The sequence below is a fragment of the Lithobates pipiens genome, unplaced genomic scaffold (genome assembly GCF_037356315.1).
Source record: "Lithobates pipiens isolate NorthernLeopardFrog02 unplaced genomic scaffold, aLitPip1_a1.2 Scaffold_19, whole genome shotgun sequence".
Lineage (NCBI taxonomy): Eukaryota > Metazoa > Chordata > Amphibia > Anura > Ranidae > Lithobates > Lithobates pipiens.
In genome coordinates, this window is record NW_027507764.1 from 44,694,269 (window position 1) to 44,716,050 (window position 21,782).

Here is a 21,782-nt window from a genome sequence, read left to right on the forward strand (position 1 = left end):
CGGCGTTCCTGCTGTGAAAAAAGTGCGGGGACGCCGTTCCCACGCGTTCCCGCAGGACTCGAGCCCTGACTTCCCCGATGCGTGCCCGCGGCGGCACGCAGAGGGGAAGTAAATGGGAGGACGTCCAGGGACGCCCTCCCGGCAGTTAGCGTCCGCTCTGTAGCTGTCTTTTAGCTATAGAGCGGGCGTGAAGTGGTTAAAAAACGCCCATAAACGCTAACGCTATTAAACACTCATAAACGCTCATAAACGCTGTTAAAAGCAAGTTTTTCAACCAGCAATCTGGCATCCAGAAAAAGCTTTTTTGAGCTTCAGTGTGCATGGAGCCTAAAGAGGCCAGTAGCCACTAGCTGTGGTCTCTTAATTTATTCTGAGCATGCGCGGCACTTTGTCCGTCGGAATTGTCTACACACGATCAGAATTTAAATGATCGGATTCTGTTGTCAGAAAATTTTAGATCCAGCTCTCAAACTTCGTGTGTCAGAAATTCCCACGCAAAAAGTCCGATGGAATCCACGTACAATCCGATTTTCCAACAACACGATCCGAAAATGCACATTTTCCGTCTGAAATTCCGACCGTGTGTACAGGGCATTCTACAGTGGAGGTGTCAGTGTCAGTTCCTACCCAATGATAGCTAGTGTCAGATTATCCACCACACTATGGTGGTTCCATTATAAGCCGCTGATCACCCCCATTACTAAAAAAATGTAAATTCAAGTAAATACAGTGCCTTGAAAAAGTATTCATACCCCTTGAAATTTTCCACTTTTTATAATGTTACAACCAAAAACGTAAATGTATTTTATTGGGATTTTATGTGATCGACCAACACAAAGTGGCACATAATTGTGAAGTGGAAGGAAAATGATAAATGGTTTTCCAAATCTTTTACAAATAAATATGTGAAAAGTGTGGGGGGTACATTTGTATGGCGCCCCCCGGAGTCAATACTTTGTAGAACCGCCTTTCACTGCAATTACAGCTGCAAGTCTTTTTGGGGGTGTCTCTACCTGCTTTGCACATCTAGAGATTGACATTTTTGCCCATTTTTCTTTGCAAAATATCTCAAGTTCTGTCAGATTGGATGGAGAGCGTCTGTGAACAGCAATTTTCAAGTGTTGTCACAGATTCTCAATTGGATTTAGGTCTGGACTGTGACTGGGCCATTCTAACACATGAATATGCTTTGATCTAAACCATTCCATTGTAGCTCTGGCTGTATGTTTCGGGTCGTTGTCCTGCTGGACGGTGAACCTCCGCCCCAGTCTCAAGTCTTTTGCAGACTCTAATGCCACGTACACACGATCGGAAATTCAGACGGAATGCATTAAGGTGAAAAAAGGTGAAAGGTGAAAAAACATTTACCTTTACAACCCCTTTAAACTGATTGTAAACGATCACCTTGTAAAACAACCCAATCAGTTTAAAATAGAAATGAAAGACAAAACGTTTTTATATAGTTATATATAATAATAAAAAAATAAAAAAACATTATAAATACCTTTTTTTTCCATTTTTTTTTATAAGTGATCACATTCCCTCTGTTCTCAGCTGCAAAAGAGCTGGGGGTGGAGAAACAGCAGCAGCAGCAGCATACTGAGCTTCCCAGCGAATGGCTGTGCAGTGGGGGCGTGTCAGGACAAGTCTGATCATTGGAGGGGAGCAGGCTGAGTTCACAGCATAGCTAGAGAACTGGCCATGCTGTGCTCTCCTGCTTAGTGTGGTTAGTATTTAATAGGAAAGCAGAGGGACTGGCAGGAACACCAGGGATCTCACACAAAGGAAGCAATACAAAGAGAACAGCAGACCTCCTCATACAAGTACATGGTACAGCAGGCACATATCAGGAATATGAAGTGTTGGGGTATGCTTTCAGGCTACGCTTCCACTAGTGCGACTCCAAAGTCATGAGATTTAGCCTAGGTTTACATTAATGCGATTTGACATGTCAAATCGCATGCCAAATTGGTGACTTTTGCCTGCGATGGCACCATCCGAATCGATTCGACGCCAACTTTGCGGCATCGCACCGATTTGCAAAAAGTCGTTTCTGTACTACATTCGGTGACTTCGGGTGCGATTTCAATAGACATCTGGGCAGGAACCTGATTGAAATCCTGCAGCAGTGTGAAGCTGGGCTTAAAGTGCGACTTTATTGCAACTTGGAGTGCGACCTTGATCTGGCTTTACACTCTTTGGATCAAAGTCGCATCAAAAGTTGCATTAATCGCTTGCCGCCGTCATTTTACTGAGGCAGGTTGGCACCATCCCACGAACCTTCATGGCTATACGTTGGCTCGTGGGATCGGGATAGCAGGCACATGCGCCTGCTGCACAGCGGGGGTGCCGATGCTCGTGGCCGATGGTCGCGATGACCGCCGGCCTCGAGCGATCGCAAACACAAGGGACAGAACACGGAAGTGTGTGTGTAAACACACAAATCCCTGTTCTGTTCTGAGAGGAGTGACAGATCATGTGTTCCTATTAGCTAGAAACCACGATCCGTCACTTCCTCTAGTCAGTCCCCTCCCCTTTCAGTTAGAACCACCTCCCAGGGAACCCAATTAACCCCTTGATCGCCCCCCTAATGTTAATCCCTTCCCTGCCAGTGACATTTTTAAAATAATCAATGCATTTTTATAGCACTGATCGCTGTATTAATGTCAATGGTCCCAAAAATGTGTCAAAATTGCCTGATGTGTCCGCCATAATGTCGTAGTCATGATAAAAATCGCCATTACTAGGAAAAAAAATTATAATAATAATAAAAATCCAATAAATCTATCCCCTATTTTGTAGACGCTATAACTTTTGCGCAAACCAATCAATATACGCTTATTGCGATTTTTTTTTTTAACCCAAAATATGTAGAAGAATACATATTAGCCCAAAATTAGAAAAAAAAAAGTTTTTTAGAAAAATTGGGGATATTTATTATAGCAAAAAAGTACAAAATATTGTGTTTTTTTTTCAAAATTGTCGCTCTTTTTTTGTTTATAGCGAAAAAAATAAAAACCGCAGAGGCGATCAAATACCGCCAAAAGAAAGCTCTATTTGTGGGAAAAGAAGGCCGTCAATTTTGTTTGGGTGCAACGTCGCGCGACCGCGCAATTGTCAGTTGAAGTTTTTTTAGAAAAATTGGGGATATTTATTATAGCAAAAAAAGTACAAAATATTGTGTTTTTTTTTCCAAAATTGTCGCTCTTTTTTTGTTTATAGCGCAAAAAAATAAAAACCGCAGAGGCGATCAAATACCGCCAAAAGAAAGCTCTATTTGTGGGAAAAGAAGGCCGTCAATTTTGTTTGGGTGCAACGTCGCGCGACCGCGCAATTGTCAGTTGAAGTTTTTTTAGAAAAATTGGGGATATTTATTATAGCAAAAAAAGTACAAAATATTGTGTTTTTTTTTTCAAAATTGTCGCTCTTTTTTTGTTTATAGCGAAAAAAATAAAAACCGCAGAGGCGATCAAATACCGCCAAAAGAAAGCTCTATTTGTGGGAAAAGAAGGCCGTCAATTTTGTTTGGGTGCAACGTCGCGCGACCGCGCAATTGTCAGTTGAAGTTTTTTTAGAAAAATTGGGGATATTTATTATAGCAAAAAAAGTACAAAATATTGTGTTTTTTTTTCAAAATTGTCGCTCTTTTTTTGTTTATAGCGAAAAAAATAAAAACCGCAGAGGCGATCAAATACCGCCAAAAGAAAGCTCTATTTGTGGGAAAAGAAGGCCGTCAATTTTGTTTGGGTGCAACGTCGCACGACCGTGCAATTGTCAGTTAAAACTACGCAGTGCCGAATCGCAAAAAGTGGGGCCGCAAACTTCCGGGGCTGAAGTGGTTAAAGTAGGGCAGTTGTAAAGGGGTTAATACCACTATAATGCTACAATATAAATGTGTTTTTCTTTTCTTTTCTTTTTTTCTTTCCAGATGTTCTATTGGCCGATGGCGCTTCTCATCCCCCCGTCGGTGTTCGCCGTCCATCTTCAGTTTAACCTCCTCTACCAATTCTGGATACACACCGAGGTGAGCGCCATTCCTTATCCTCAATGCCGTTCTGCGCCGCCTCGGGCACTGTCCTGGAAATTTTTTCGGGGTAGGACCTGATTTATGGCGTACGAGAAATCTTTGTCTGACTCCCTTAAAGAGAAACATCTGTTGGGTTTTGCTCCTTTTACTGAATATATTGCGAAGTTTATAAGGAACAATGAGACCAGTTGGTCTCAATTAGATAACATTCTTTTGTTAAATCTGTCTAATATCAAACTCTTTCCTCCTTGGCGGAACATGTGTCTGTATCTTGTAACCGCTTAGACCCTGATAGGAGAAAACATTTCAGATGGGGTTCCCTGCCAAGAAAAAAAAAAAGAAGCCAGGGCATGATTGGACTGATAAATGTAACCAATTGATATGTATTATATCTCGCAGGTAATTCCAATTATTTTTTACGTCATTCATAAATAAAAGTTAATGGCGTTGGGTGCGGTTCATAAAGATTCTTCTTTATTATTTTTCTGCATTCAGATTTCAATTTTTATCTGGATGGCCAAAGATCAACAAATAAGAAAATTGTCCTCAAGGGTGCAAAGTGTGTGTTAACCCCTTCACACCTAAGGGTAAAACAAATGTTAAAGGGGTTGTAAAGGTTCATTTTTTATTTTCTACATAGGTTCCTTTAAGCTAGTGCATTGTTGGTTCACTTACCTTTTCCTTCGATTTCCCTTCTAAATGTTTTTTTTCTTTGTCTGAATTTCTCACTTCCTGTTTCACTTCCTGTTTCTCCTCAGTAAACTTCACACCATCATCCGAGCGGTGGTTAGTCAGCCAGAACAGCTTACTGAGGAGGAACAGGAAGTGAGAAATTCAGACAAAGAAAACAAAGAAAAAAAACATTTAGAAGGTAAATCGAAGGAAAATGTAAGTGAACCAACAATGCACTAGCTTAAAGGAACCTATTTAGAAAATAAAAAACGAACCTTTACAACCCCTTTAATGCCTAAGCACAATTTTGCAACTTTGCCATGTGTTAGGCTATTTTCACACTGAAGGCGTTTTTCAGATGTTTTAGCGCTAAAAATAGCGCCTGTAAAGCTCCTCCCATGCCACGCCAGTGTGAAAGCCTGAGTGCTTTCATACTGGGGCGGTGTGCTTGCGGGACGTTACAAAAAAGTCCTGAAAGCAGCATCTTTGAGGCGGTTTTTGGAGGACTGTATACAGCGCAACTAAACCGCCTCTACCCATTGAAATGCATGGGCAGTAATTCCGAAGCACCTGAAAAGCGATTCGGAAGTGCAGCAACATGGGCGGGTTTTAACCCTTTCTTTGGCTGCTAGCAGGGGGTTAAAAGCGGCCAAAAAACGAGCGGCGCTTTACCGATAATGCGGCAGGGCCCCAGTGTGAAAGTAGACAGTAAAACCGCACATATCATCACAACTACTTTGTGCATCCAGGCGGATTATACCGTGTATTTTTTTTAGGTCAAAATGGCCTTTCATAATATGTGGTATCGCTGCGATCGGTTATGGTAGTAACACAAAATATACAGCTAAATTGAAACAAAAAAAGGTCAAGGTCAGTATATTTTGGGCAGGATTAAAAAATAATAATAAATAAGTATCAGTGTCATTGTGTTCTATTTTGGGCCAGTTTTTTCTTTGATAATAGTAAGAATAATATAATAATAAATAATTAAAAAATAAATAAATGGCAAATGGCAATGGATATCTCCTGATTTTTATTAATTTATTTTTTAATTATTTATTATTATATTATTCTTACTATTATCAAAGAAAAAACTGGCCCAAAATAGAACACAATGACACTGATACTTATTTATTATTATTTTTTAATCCTGCCCAAAATATACTGACCCTGACCTTTTTTTTTTTTTTTTCAATTTAGCTTTATATTTTCTGGTACTACCATAACCTACCATAACCGATAGCAGCGATACCACATATGTGTATGGTATTTGTTGTTTGTTCTTTCATTTGGTGGTAAATGGCAATGGATATCTCCTGATTTTTTTATTTTATTTTTATTTATTATTATATTATTCTTACTAGTATCAAAGAAAAAATAGCCCAAAATAGTAGTAAAAAAAGTTAGATGTATGTTTCTGATACTACCATAATCTACCACCAAAGAACAACCTAAAATAATTTCTCTTGCTCCTGTTGATTGCAGTGATACCACATATGTGCATGTTATTTTTTGTTTGTACCCGTAGTACAGCCCAGAAACAATAGTGCGCATTTTGCTTCTTTTTTTTTTTTTCACCTACAACCCATTGACATTGATACTTATTTATTTATTTATTTTTAAACCTGCCCAAAATATACTGACCCTGACCTTTTTTTTTTCAATTTAGCTGTATATTTTGTGTTACTACCGTAACCTACCACCAAAGAACAACCCAAAATAAATTCCGATCGCAGCAATACCACAGATGTGTATGTTACTTGTTGTTTGGGCTTTCATTTGGTGGTAAATGTCAGTGGATATCTCCTGATTTATTTTTTAATTTTTTTTTATTATTTATTATTATATTATTCTTACTATTATCAAAGAACACATTGACACTGATACTTATTATTTTTTTTTTTTTAATCCTGCCAAAAATATACTGATCCTGACTTTTTTTTTTCAATTTAGCTGTATATTTTGTGTTACTACCTTAACCTACCACCAAGGAACAACCCAAAATAAATTCCGATTGCAGCGATACCACATATGTGTATGTTATTTGTTGTTTGGGCTTTCATTTGGTGGTAAATGTCAGTGGATATCTCCTGATTTTTTTTATTTCATTTTTTTTTTTATTATTATTTATTATTATATTATTCTTACTATTATCAAAGAAAAACTGTCCCAAAATAGTAGTAAAAAAATTTGATGTATTTTTCTGGTACTGCCATAATCTACCACCAAAGAACAACCTAAAATAAATTCTCCCGCTCCTGAGGATTGCAGTGATACCACATATGTGTATGTTATTTGTTGTTTGTACCCTTGATACAGCCCAGAAACAATAGTGCGCATTTTGCTTCTTTTTTTTTTTTTTCACCTAAAACACAACCCAACCTACCACCAAAAAATAACCCAAAATAAATTCCGATTGCAGCGATAGGACAGATGTGTATGGTATTTGTTGTTTGGGCTTTCATTTGGTGGTAAATGGCAATGGATATCTCCTGATTTTTATTTTTATTTTATTTAAAAAAAATCTATAAATTATTATTTATTATTATATTATTCTTACTATTATCGTCAAAAAACGTTCCTAAAATAGTAGTAAAAGAAAATTAGATGTATTTTTCTACCATAATCTACCACCAAAGAACAACCTAAAATAAATTCTCCTGCTCCTGACGATTGCAGTGATAACACATATGTGTATGTTATTTGTTGTTTGTACCAGTAGTACAGCCCAGAAACAATACTGCACATACCTAAAACACTTTGACACTGATACTTTTTTTTTTTTTTTTTTTTTAATCCTGGCCAAAATATAGCGACCCTGAACTTTTTCTTTTAATTTAGCTGTATGTTTCGTGTTACTACCATAACCTACCACCAAAAAACAACCAAAAATAAATTCTCCAGCTCCTGATGATCGCATCGATACCACATATGTGTATAGTTTTATTGTTTGTACCCATAGTACAGCCCAAAAACTAAAATGTGCATTTTTCTTTTTCTTTTTTCTTTTTTTCTACCTAAAACACACTGACACTAATTTAAATAAAAAAAAAATACTAGCCAAAATATACTGACCCTGACCTTTGACCCTGACCTTGACCCGAACACTAACCCTGGCACTGACCTACATCAAACCTAGATCTAGGTATTTTTCTTTAATTTTTTGTTTATTTTTTTTTACACACACGTTTTATTTTTCTCTCTGCAACATTGTATCTTTCCTCTCCATTCACAGAGAGAGAAACACAGGGGAGGGATTCACAGTGACTGATCACTGTGGTAGTCAATCAGAGGCTACCACAGTGATCAGGTGACCCAGAATCCCGTGATCGTTAGTACGGGACCCAGGGCCCTCGGTGAGACCCCGGTCTCTGTGCTGAAGTTTAATTTGCTTTATTTTTTCCTCTCTTGTTTCCTCCTGCCCCCTCATTAACAATATTTTTTATTTTATTTATTTAATTATTTATTTTTTATAAAAGTCTTCCATTTTCATTAGATATCTAATTTTAGACCCACTGATGTCATCACAGGGTGTTTGTTATTCCCTATTCAACGCAGGCAGATGCTGGCTGGTGGGAGGAGCCGGCAGGGTGCTGTACATAGCTTCCTGAAAACATCACAGCACCCCGCCTCAGTACTTCTCTCAACAGGGGCACTGATAAAGGGGTAGCCTCCTGTAGGGAGCCCAGACCCCATAAGTTCTATAGGAGGGGGGCCAGAGAAACAGGAGTGAGCGCAATTGCTTGCACCAATCCTGTTGTGGCCCTCCCCATTACTTCAGTTTGTGAATGAACAGGGAGCCTCTGTACAGAGAGATTCCTGTTCATTCACTTTGCGGCTGAGGCTTTCAAGAAAGGATTGGGGAATCTGTGTCCCAAATCTCTTTATTTCAAAAGTGAGACATTTCACCAGAGCCTGCCCCCCATCCCCCACAGGGCTGTTAAAAAAAAGTAAAAAAAATAAACATTTTTTAAAAATAATAAAAAAAACATACAGTACAGTCATGATTAGTGTACAGTAGACCAATAAATAACTGTAATCCTAAACTAGGCTAAAGGTTTTTTCTTTTTTTATTATATTTGTCTTCAATTAAAAACTTTACTTTCTATAGAAAAAAAAAAGCATATCCTAAACTATGCTAAAGGTTTTTTTTTTTTTTTAATTATCTTTGTCTTCAATTAAAAACTTTGCTTTCTTTAGAAAAAAAAAAAAAGCATGCGAAACTACTACATAGGCCATTTTGAAATGTAAAAAAATAAATGCATTTTATTTTTTAAAAACAGTAAAAGGTGCAAACTTGCTAGAAAGTTTATTAAAATCCTCACAATGCACACTGATTACTCAGATGTTGTTTTTCTTTTCTTGAAAAAAATGTAAGCTAAAATTTAGGGGCAAATTTATAAAGCTGCGAATCTAACATTGACTGAACATTCACTGCAGCTGAATCTTTAAAAAAAAAAAATTCAATCCAATTCAATCCATATCCACTGTAATTTTCTAAAAATAAAAAATAAATAAAAAATTGAATAAAGAAAATTTGTTTTTTTTAAACAGAGAAAAATGCAAATCTGCAAACAGTTTATTAATATCCTTGCAATGTTACCCAGATGTAGTTTTTCTTTACGATTTAGGGTCAAATTTATGAAGCTATGAATCACACATTGCCCAAACATTCACTGCAGGTGAATCTTTAAAAAAAAAAAAAAAAAAAACATTAGCATGTGAAAATTGCTACATAAGCCGTTTTGAAATGTAAAAGTTATTTTTTAAAAATACTCTTTCCATTTCAATCAGTAGCCGCTGTAGTTTTCTAAAAATAAAAATAAATGAATATAGAAATTTATACATTTTTTTAAAGAAAAAGGTGCAAATTTGCAAGAAAGTTTAACAATATCCTTGCAATGTACACAGATTACCCAGATGTCGTTTCTCTTTTCTTGAAAAAAAAAAGAGTTACAATTTAGGGGCAAATTTATAAACCGGTTAATCGAACATTCACTGCAGGTGAATATTTCTGATTTGTGCATTCAGTGACAGCATTCACTGAATGTTGCATTCACTCTTTTAAAAATATGCCCCAAAGGGTCTTTGCCCATATAAAGTTATGTACTTCCTGTAAGTAATATTAGTACAAGGTATCCTAAAAGTCGTCATACATAGGAAAAATGTACTTATTTTATATTCTTAATATTTTGAATTATTATTAAATTATTATTAATATTTTGTAACATTTTGTAATGAATATATTTATTCACATAATATATATATTATACTGTAATATCTATCTATCTATCTATCTATCTATCTATCTATCTATCTATATATATATATATATATATATACAAAATCTCACAAAAGTGAGTACACCCCTCACATTTTTGTAAATATTTTATTGTATCTTTTCATGTGATAACACTGAAGATAGGACACTTTGCTACCGTTGGCAGCTAAAGTGAGTACACCCCTAAGTGAAAATGTCCAAATTGGACCCAAAGTGTGAATATTTTGTGTGGCAACCATTATTCTCCAGCACTGCCTTAACCCTCTTGGGCATGGAGGTCACCAGAGCTTCACAGGTTGCCACTGGAGTCCTCTTCCCCTCCTCCATGATGACATCACAGAGCTGGTGGATGTTAGAGACCTTGTGCTTCTCCACCTTCTGTTTGAGGATGTCCCACAGATGCTCAATAGTAGACATGTGCAGACTAGAATATTTCGTTTCGTTTTTTCATTTTCGTCCGTAAATTTTATTTATTTAGTTACTCCCGAAATTCTTTTTTATTTATTTCGTTTTTCGTGCAAAAATTGCATTCGTCCGAAAATCCACATGAATTACGGTCGAATCTGTCTTGGAAGGCTTATGGTATCTGTCGAATGGATAAAGAAGATTCGATGGAGCTGCTAAACTATATAGCCTATAGGCGGAGCATTCGATTGCCGAAATGTACGATTGCAGTGTCGTATAGTTGCGACGATCCCGTCGAATATTATTATAAACGTGCAACGATCCCGTCGAATATTATTATAAACGTGCAATGATCCCGTCGAATATTATTATAAACGTGCAACGATCCCGTCGAATATTATCATTATTTTTTTTTAATTTACTTCCCCCACCCAATTCCAGTATCGTTTCTCTCTGTCGATTCTGTTCTCTCTATGTCGAATATTTACTCTCTGTCGAAGCTTTTCTATATAATAGGACTAATAGAGGTAAACGAAACTTAGACACATTCAACCACAGGTTCAATAGACATATGGAGTCATGTCGAATCTCCTATTCTATATCGAACGGTCACTTCGAATCTCCTATTCTATATCGAACTGTTGTAACAACGAAAACGAAAAAAAGCATTTATTTATGTCGGATCTTTCGTTTTTCGGAATCTGCACTTTCGTTATCGTTTGTCAAAACGAAAACGAAAATACCTGAAATTCGGACGAAAATGCATTCGGACGAAAACGAATGCACATGTCTACTCAATAGGGTTTAGGTCTGGAGACATACTTGGCCAGTCCATCACCTTTACCCTCAGCTTCTTTAGCAAGGCAGTGGTCATCTTGGAGGTGTGTTTGGGGTCGTTATCATGTTGGAATACTGCCCTGCGGCCCAGTCTCCGAAGAGAGGGGATCATGCTCTGCTTCAGTATGTCACAGTACATGTTGGCATTCATGGTTCCCTCAATGAACTGTAGCTCCCCAGTGCCGGCAGCACTCATGCAGCCCCAGACCATGACACTCCCACCACCATGCTTGACTGTAGGCAAGACACACTTGTCTTTGTACTCCTCACCTGGTTGTCGCCACACACGCTTCACACCATCTGAACCAAATAAGTTTATCTTGGTCTCATCAGACCACAGAACATGGTCCCAGTAATCCATGTCCTTAGTCCGCTTGTCTTCAGCAAACTGTTTGCAGGCTTTTTTGTGCATCATCTTTAGAAGAGGCTTCCTTCTGGGATGACAGCCCTGCAGACCAATTTGATGCAGTGTGTGGCGTATGGTCTGAGCACTGACAGGCTGACCCCCCACCCCTTCAACCTCTGCAGCAATGCTGGCAGCACTCATACCTCTATTTCCCAAAGACAACCTCTGGATATGACACTGAGCACGTGCACTCAACTTCTTTGGTGGACCATGACGAGGCCTGTTCTGAGTGGATCCTGTCCTGTTAAATCGCTGTATGGTCTTGACCACCGTGCTGCAGCTCAGTTTCAGGGTCTTGGCAATCCTCTTATAGCTTAGGCCATCTTTATGTAGAGCAACAATTCTTTTTTTGCAGATCTTTAGAGATCCTCAGAGAGTTCTTTGCCATGCGGTGCCATGTTGAACGTCCAGTGACCAGTATGAGAGAGTGAGAGCGATAACACCAAATTTAACACACCTGCTCCCCATTCACACCCGAGACCTTGTAACATTAACGAGTCACATGACGCCGGGGATGGAAAATTGCTAATTGGGCCCAATTTGGACATTTTCACTTAGGGGTGTACTCACTTTTGTTGCCAGCGGTTTAGACATTAATGGCTGTGTGTTGAGTTATTTTGAGGGGACAGCAAATGTACACTGTTATACAAGCTGTACACTCACTACTTTACATTGTAGCCAAGTGTCATTTCTTCAGTGTTGTCACATGAAAAGATAGAATAAAATATTTACAAAAATGTGAGGGGTGTACTAATTTCTGTATATATATATATATATATATATATATATATATATATATATATATATATATATATATATATATATATTACAGTATAATATATATATTATATGAATAAATATATTCACTACAAAATGTTACAAAATATTAATAATAATTTAATAATAATTCAAAATATTAAGAATATAAAATAAGTATATATATATATATATATATATATATATATATATATATATATATATATTTTTTTTTTTTAGGTACATTTAGCTACAATCTCCCATTTTCCTAAGTATGGTGAATTTTGGGACATGTTGTACTTTCACTTTGTTTTGTTTTCCTAAATAAAAATCACAGTTTGGTGGAATTTATTTATAAAATATCAAATTGAGCTTGTGTCCCTAACATGTTTTGTCTAATAATAAAGTTATCTAAAAAATTTATCACGCGTCAACAAAGTTGTGAAATGTAGCAGAAAATCCTCTTTGGTGTTGCCATCCCTCCGGCTTCTTGCAGTCTCCCCCCTTCAGAGCTCCGTATTATCCTAACATGGCCGACTCGCTGAGAGTGTTTCATTTCCAATCTCCAAATATTTTCCTTTTTCACCATAGCATGGAAATTTGGCAAACCGCACGCTACATGCTCACTGAAGTGTGAAACTGCCTCATCACATAGAAAAACAGTTGGCGTGCAATAATCAGTATTTATCTCCAGCATTGCAGAGCGCAGGGAGAGGACCATTAATCCATGTTTGTTCCTCCAGCTAACTATGCCCCCAATGGAGGCCTTACTGAGCAAACATGGCGGCCATTGTCCATCTGTGTAAATAAGTGGAAATGTCGGATTGTGAGGACCTTTTAAGTATATCAGGATATTCTTATTTATTATAGAAGCGCATTTGTGAGGTCAGGCACTGATGTTGGATGAGAAGGCCTTCCTTGCAGTCTCCGCTCTAATTCATACCAAAGGTGTTCTATTGGGGTGAGGTCAGGACTCAGTCCAGTCAAGTTCCTCCACCTCAAACTCACTCATCCATATGGACGTTGCTTTGTGCACTGGTCCAAATCATTTGGTGGAGGGAGAATTATTGTGTGGGGGTTGTTTTTCAGGGGTTGAGCTTGGCCCCTTAGTTCCAGTGAAGGGACCTCTTCAGGCGTCAGCATACCAAGACATTCTACATTCTGGACATTTTAATGCTGCCAATTTTGTAGGAACAGTTTGGGAATGACCCCTTCCTCTTACAACATGACTGCCCACCAGTGCACAAAACAAGGTCCATAAAGACATGGATGAGCCAGTTTGGGGTGGAGGAACTTGACTGTCCTGACCTCAACCCGATAGAACACCTTTGGGATGAATTAGAGCGGAGACTGTGAGCCAGGCCTTCTCATCCAACATCAGTGCCTGACCTCACAAATGTGCTTCTGGAAGAATGGTCAAACATTCCCATAGACACACTAATAAACCTTGTGGACAGCCTTCCCAGAAGAGATGCAGCTGTTATAGCTGCAAAGGGTGGGCCAACTCAATATTGAACCCTACAGACTAAGACTGGGATGTCATTAAAGTTCATGTGCGTGTGAAGGCAGGCGTCCCAAAACTTTTGGTAATATAGTATATTTACTTTCCTTTACTCCCCCCATCTCTCTGTTCAGCCCCAAAAGCAATACCCAGGATTTCCAAGCATGGCGAAGCATATGACTGCCTCCTGGTGACAGGTATTTATTCCAATGACCACTTTATGCATTGATAGACCTCCTCAGACCCAGTGTGTCTGGACAGTATAGTCACCTGCTGACTTTGCCACATTGAGGGGCCAATGGACAGGGCCATGTATTGTAAAATCTTGGATGAGAACCTTCTTCCCTCAGCCAAAACACTGCAAATGGGTGGTAGATGGGTCTTCCAGCATGACAGTGACCCAAAACATGGCAAGGCAACAAAGGAGTGGCTCAAGAAGAAGCACATTAAGGTCATGGAGTGGCCTAGCCAAGATCTTAATGGCACCCCAAACGCACACACGGAATTCAGCCCCAAAAAAGGTACAGGAGCTACTTTGGCATGTTTTTGGAGCATTGGGCGACCCTTTTAAGTGAATAGGCTGCCCTGCATGTTGCGCCAAAAACATGCAAAAAATGCTCAAGCGACGTTCAGGTGTGACTGAAGCGTAAGAATAAAATTAAATAGCTAGATAAGGGTTTGATCTAGGCCAAGGTCAGAGTTAGGGTCATGGTTAAGGTCAAAGATCAGGCTGAAGGTCAAAGTCAGAGTCAAAGGTCGGGTTCAATGGTCAAGGTCGGTGTATTTTGGATAGGATTAAAAAAATGTTTTATTTATTTATTTTTTATTTAGTGTCAGTGTGATTTAGGTAGGATATACAGTAAAAAAAATAAGCAAATTATTATTTCTGGGCTGTACTACGGGCACAAACAACAAATAACATACATATATGTGTTATTGCTGCGATCATCAGAAGTCGGAGAACTTGTTTTGGGTTGTTCTTTGGTGTTTTTATGTTTTTTTTTACTATTTTGTGCAGTTTTTCCTTTCATAAAAAAAAAAAAAAAAATCAGGAGATATCTATTACTATTTCACACTAAATGAAAGCCACATTTGTCCTGCAAAACTATAATATAAAATAAAAAGTATAATCCACCTGGATGCATAAAGTAGTTGTGATGACATGTACAGTTTTACTGACACATGTCAAAGTTGCAAACCCGGGCTTAGAATTGTTTTTTTTTTTACCCTCCATCATGAAGGGGTTAATGAAAATATAGTTTTGGTAAACAAATGCACAAATATGAAATACAAAAAGTTACAACTGTCATCTACAACAATTTATACAAAAAAAATTGGTTGGCAATATCTCACTATCGTATATAAGCTGTGATCTTTGGTACAGAAATAGTCACGATCCTCTCTTTGCTTACTCTCACCAGTTAAGGCACTTTTAAACCCCGCTAGCGACCAAAAAAGGGTAAAAGGGTTAAAAGGGTTTGGCGGCACTGCCCATTGATTTGGGTACATCGCTCCTACAGCGCTGCATACATCGCTCCTACAGCGCTGCATACACCGCTCCTACAGCGCTGCATACACCGCTTCTACAGCGCTGCAAAGATGCTGCTTGCAGGATATTGTTAAGACGGCTTTCACACGGAGGCGCCTAACAGGCTCTATAGCACTAAAAATAGCGCCTGCATAGCACCTGTAAAGAGCTTCTCCTCTCACTCCAGTGTGAAAGCCTGAGAGCTTTCACACTGGAGCGGTGCACTTGCAGGACGGTAAAAAAAAGTCCTGCAAGTAGCATCTTTGCAGCGCTGTAGGAGCGGTGTATACACTGCTCCTACAGCGCCCCTGCCTATTGAAATCAATGGGTAGTGCTGCCAAACCGCTGGCAAAGTGCCGGACAAAGCACCACTGCAGTGGCACTTTGCAGGCAGCTTTATTTTTTGTGCTATAAACAAAAAAACAGCGACAGTTTTGAAAAAAAAGCAATATTTGTTTACTTTCTGCTATAATAAAAATCCCCAAAAAATATATATAAAAAAAATAATTTCTTTCTCAGTTTAGGCCGATATGTATTCTTCTACATATTTTCTAGAGATAGAGAGATAGATAGATAGATAGATAGATAGATAGATAGATAGATAGATAGATAGATAGATAGATAGATAGATAGAGATAGATAGATGTAACGTTTGGGGTTCTAAGTAATTTTCTAGCAAAAATACACATTTTTACACATAGGGTAGGAATGTCAGAATTGTCCTGGTAGGCGAATGATTACGGTAATTGTTACATTTTATGCTTAATTCTCATTTTAATCTTCTGTACAGATAATAAATCAATTGGGTCCTCTGGAACTGATCCTGAACACACCGAGCCACCACAGAGTCCATCACGGTAAGCTTCTCATTTCGGTATGCAAAGAGTCCAGTGACTCCATGACAATCACCCTGCAAAGGCCCTTTCCCTGTGGGAGTATGCAGGATGCTAAACCATGCATTTAAATTACCTAAAAAAAAAAAAAAAAAAATTATATATATATATATATATATATATATATATATATATACAGTGCCTTGCGAAAGTATTCAGCCCCCTTGAACTTTTCAACCTTTTGCCACATTTCAGGCTTCAAACATAAAGATATAAAATTTAAATTTTTTGTGAAGAATCACCAACAAGTGGGACACAATTGTGAAGTGGAACGAAATCTATTGGATATTTTAAACTTTTTTAGCAAATAAAAAACTGAAAAGTGGTGCGTGCAAAATTATTCGGCCCCTTTACTTTCAGTGCAGCAAACTCACTCCAGAAGTTCAGCGAGGATCTCTGAATGATCCAATGTTGTCCTAAATGACTGATGGTGATAAATAGAATCCACCTGTGTGTAATCAAGTCTCTGTATAAATGCACCTGCTCTGTGATAGTCTCAGGGTTCTGTTGAAAGCGCAGAGAGCATCATGAAGACCAAGGAACACACCAGGCAGGTCCGTAATACTGTTGTGGAGAAGTTTAAAGCCGGATTTGGATACAAAAAGATTTCCCAAGCTTTAAACATCCCAAGGAGCACTGTGCAAGCGATCATTTTGAAATGGAAGGAGTATCAGACCACTGCAAATCTACCAAGACCTGGCCGTCCCTCTAAACTTTCAGCTCAGACAAGGAGAAGACTGATCAGAGATGCAGCCAAGAGGCCCATGATCACTCTGGATGAACTGCAGAGAACTACAGCTGAGGTGGGAGAGTCTGTCCATAGGACAACAATCAGTCGTACACTGCACAAATCTGCCCTTTATGGAAGAGTGGCAAGAAGAAAGTCATTTCTCAAAGATATCCATAAAAAGTCTCGTCTAAAGTTTGCCACAAGCCACCTGGGAGACACACCAAACATGTGGAAGAAGGTGCTCTGGTCAGATGAAACCAAAATCGAACTTTTTGCCCACAATGCAAAACGATATGTTTGGCGTAAAAGCAACACAGCTCATCACCCTCAACACACCATCCCCACTGTCAAACATGGTGGTGGCGGCATCATGGTTTGGGCCTGCTTTTCTTCAGCAGGGACAGGGAAGATGGTTAAAATTGAGGGGAAGATGGATGCAGCCAAATACAGGACCATTCTGGATGAAAACCTGTTGGAGTCTGCAAAAGACCTGAAACTGGGACGGAGATTTATCTTCCAACAAGACAATGATCCCAAACATACAGCAAAATCTACAAAGGAATGGTTCACAAATAAATGTATCCAGGTGTTAGAATGGCCAAGTCAAAGTCCAGACCTGAATCCAATTGAGAATCTGTGGAAAGAGCTGAAAACTGCTGTTTACAAACGCTCTCCATCCAACCTCACTGAGCTCGAGCTGTTTTGCAAGGAAGAATGGGCAAGAATTTCAGTCTCTCGATGTGCAAATCTGATAGAGACATACCCCAAGCGACTTGCAGCTGTAATCGCAGCAAAAGGTGGCTCTACAAAGTATTAACGCAAGGGGGCCGAATAATTTTGCACGCCCCACTTTTCATTTTTTTATTAGTTAAAAAAGTTTAAAAAATCCAATAGATTTCGTTCCACTTCACAATTGTGTCCCACTTGTTGGTGATTCTTCACAAAAAATAAAAATGTTATATCTTTATGTTTGAAGCCTGAAATGTGGCAAAAGGTTGAAAAGTTCAAGGGGGCCGAATACTTTTGCAAGGCACTGTATATATATATATATATATATATATATATATATATATATATATATATATATATACAGTGGTGTGAAAAAGTGTTTGCCCCCTTCCTCATTTCCTGTTCCTTTGCATGTTTGTCACACTTAAGTGTTTCGGAACATCAAACCAATTTAAACAATAGTCAAGGACAACACAAGTAAACACAAAATGCAATTTGTAAATGAAGGTGTTTATTATTAAAGGTGAAAAAAAATCCAAACCATCATGGCCCTGTGTGAAAAAGTGATTGCCCCCTAAACATAATAACTGGTTGGGCCACCCTTAGCAGCAACAACTGCAACCAAGCGTTTGCGATAACGTGCAATGAGGCTTTTACAGCGTCCTGGAGGAATTTTGGCCCACTCATCTTTGCAGAATTGTCCTAATTCAGTTACATTAGAGGGTTTTCGAGCATGAACGGCCTTTTTAAGGTCATACCACAACATCTCAATAGGATTCAGGTCAGGACTTTGGCTAGGCCACTCCAAAGTCTTCATTTTGTTTTTCTTCAGCCATTCGGTGGTGGACTTGCGGGTGTGTTTAGGATCATTGTCCTGCTGCAGAACCCAAGTTCGTTTCAGCTTGAGTACACGAACAGATGGTCGGACATTCTCCTTCAGGATCTCTTGGTAGACAGCAGAATTCATAGTTCCTTTTATCACGGCAAGTCTTCCAGGTCCTGAAGCAGCAAAACAGCCCCAGACCATCACACTACCACCACCATATTTTACTGTTGGTATAATGTTCTTTTTATGAAATGCAGCTCCTATTTAAGTGATGCCTTGATTGTGAACAGGTGTGGCAATAATCAGGCCTGGGTGTGGCTAGAGAAATTGAACTCAGGTGTGGACAACCACAGTTATAGTATGTTTTAACAAGGGGGGCAATCACTTTTTCACACAGGGCCATGATGGTTTGGATTTTTTTTCACCTTTAATAATAAACACCTTCATTTACAAATTGCATTTTGTGTTTACTTGTGTTGTCCTTGACTATTGTTTAAATTGGTTTGATGTTCTGAAACACTTAAGTGTGACAAACATGCAAAGGAACAGGAAATGAGGAAGGGGGCAAACACTTTTTCACACCACTGTATATATATATATATATATAAATAAAAAAAATAAAAATAAAAAATAAATAAATTAAATTAAATATTTGGGAACGTGCTGCCTATAAATACCACCAGTATGTACATAAAAGCTCTTATATCGGTCCTGAGGTTTAGTTATTTAACATTCATATATTTTTTCATTGTACATACTTTTATCTTTTAGGTAAAATGAGGATTAAAGGGAAACTTTTTTAGTAAGTAAAGATACACTTAATTTAAAGCGGACCATTAGGCATTTTTTTTTTCCATCTTTCCATCTATTAAATCTTCTGCCCTTGTTGTTGTTTTAACTTTGGATAGTAAAATATGTTTTTTTCTGCCAGTAAATCCCTTCTACAGCCCACTTCATGTTTCTTCTCTGGTCATTAGCCTAGGCTTATGACATCATGCGCAGCCCTCTCTCTCACTTACTCTCGTGAAAGTTTGCCAGGAAAGGAGGGGGGAGTCATAAGAGGGCCAACAAGAGCTGCAGAGCTGGAGGTGTGCCTCTGTGTATCTGTGTAAATCCAGGAAGTGAACAGGCAGCAGCTTCAGCTGCCCACAGTTAAAATGGCTGCAGCCAGACTGAGTGGAGGGAGATTTCTGCAGCATGGGAGGGAATTCATAGAGGAACCTGGGTGTCGTGTGACTGGCTCCTGAAATGAGATTGGTCTAAGCTGTAAAATCTATATGTAATATCTATTCCCGGAATTCTTCTTAGGGCCCATTCACACTTCACGTAGTGGGAACTCGCGTTTGCAATTTTATGTGGGTGATTTTCTCGCAATTCTGCGTCTGGCGCGTAGGGCATTCCATTCACTTCAATGATGCGGGTTGCATAGGCCAATATTGAGAAAAATCCCAGTATTTATACTAGTTGTAGGTAAAAAATTTTTTTTTTAATGAACATATAACTGGATTAAACGATTTTAAATCTGCCTGGAGTTCCGCTTCACCGGAAAGCATGGCAGGGAAGCCATATTTCAAATCTGTGTATAGTGAGGAAGTCCGCCAATTACGGTAGCGGGGGCTTTGTCCAACGTTATGGAGCGCTGAAAAGAAATATGAATCTGGAGGTTGCCGACGATCACAGCAGGGGAGGTAATAATACATCACAAAATGCCTTCTATAGAAATGATCTATACGTAATATTAACAAAAGACTCATAGTGAAGAAATCTATAGCGTGTTTTCAGAGAGTTCGCCCGCATTCTCACTTTGCATTTTGTAAATGTGCGCAAAATCGATCAATGCATATGCAGTTTTGTTTTTTTGCATATTTTTTTGTGCGACAAACACATAGAACGGCGTGCAATAAAGTCCCGGCAAAGAAGCGCATGCGTCTTTAAAATGTGTGGGGTTTTTTTTGCCGCATTTTGGGTGCCATTAACAATGAATGGCAACACAAGCGCAAGCTGTGTCTTTCGTGCATATCATAAGCGTGCAACCAAATCAAGTGATTTTGCGCACGTTTACAAAATACAAAGCTTAACAACTTGCCTACCGGGCAGTTTTACCCCCTTCGTGCCCAGGCCAATTTTCAGCGCTGTCACATTTTGAATGACAACTGCGCGGTCATGCTACACTGTACCCATATGGCATTGTTACCATTTTTTTTTAGACAAATCAAGCTTCCTTTTGGTGGTATTTAATCACCACTGGGGTTTTTATTTTTTGCTAAACAAATGAAAAAATACAGAAAAATTTGAAGAAAAAAAAACCCTTTTCTTATTTTCTATTATAAAATTTTGCAAATAAGTAATTTTCCCGAGGCTCCACTGATAGGCGGCACTAATGGGAACTGATAGGCAGCACTCATGGGCACTTATTGGCGGCACTAATGGGAACTATTAGGCAGCACTGATTTGGAGGCACTGGTAGGCAGCACTAATGGAAACTGATAGGCAGCACTGATGGGCACTGATAGGCAGCACTGATGGACAGCACTGATGGGCACTGATAGGCATCACTGATGGGTAGCACTGATGGGCAGCATTGATGGCACTGATGGACATTGATAGGCTGCACTGATGGGCAGAACTGATGGGCGGCATTGATAGCACTGATGGGCATTGATAGACTGCACTGATGGGCAGCATTGATGGCACTGATGGGCATTGATAGGCTGCACTGATGGGCAGCATTGATGGCACTGATGGACATTGATTGGCTGCACTGATGGGCAGAACTGATGGGCAGCATTGATAGCACAGATGGGCATTGATAGACTGCACTGATGGGCAGCATTGATGGCACTGATGGGCATTGATAGGCTGCACCGATGGGCAGCATTGATGGCACTGATGGGCATTGATAGGTTGCACTGATAGGCAGCATTGATGGCACTGATGGGGCTGCACTGATGATCAGAACCCTGATTATCTGTGTGCACATCCTCTGTCAGGTTTGCCAGTTACCAGCTCTCTTCTCCCCACGCTGTGACAGTAGGCGAGGAGAGGAATGCCGATAACTGGCAATTCTGTTTACACTGTGATCAGCTACGATTGGACACAGCTGATCACATGGTAAAGGGCCACTGTAATTGTAACCTTTACCACGATCTATCTATCACAGATATCACAGAGCATGCCAGATGAACATCCCA

At 39.0% G+C, this 21,782-nt stretch overlaps 1 protein-coding gene across 1 annotated transcript in view; it reads left to right on the forward strand.

Annotated features, from left to right (window-relative positions):
• Window positions 1-21,782, forward strand: part of AGMO (alkylglycerol monooxygenase) — a 311,710-nt gene that overhangs the window by 143,087 nt on the left and 146,841 nt on the right. Inside the window, exons 5-6 of the mRNA XM_077490703.1 lie at window positions 3,929-4,024; window positions 16,204-16,270. Coding sequence (XP_077346829.1) covers window positions 3,929-4,024; window positions 16,204-16,270 — 163 coding nt within the window. The remainder of the gene's footprint in view (window positions 1-3,928; window positions 4,025-16,203; window positions 16,271-21,782) is intronic.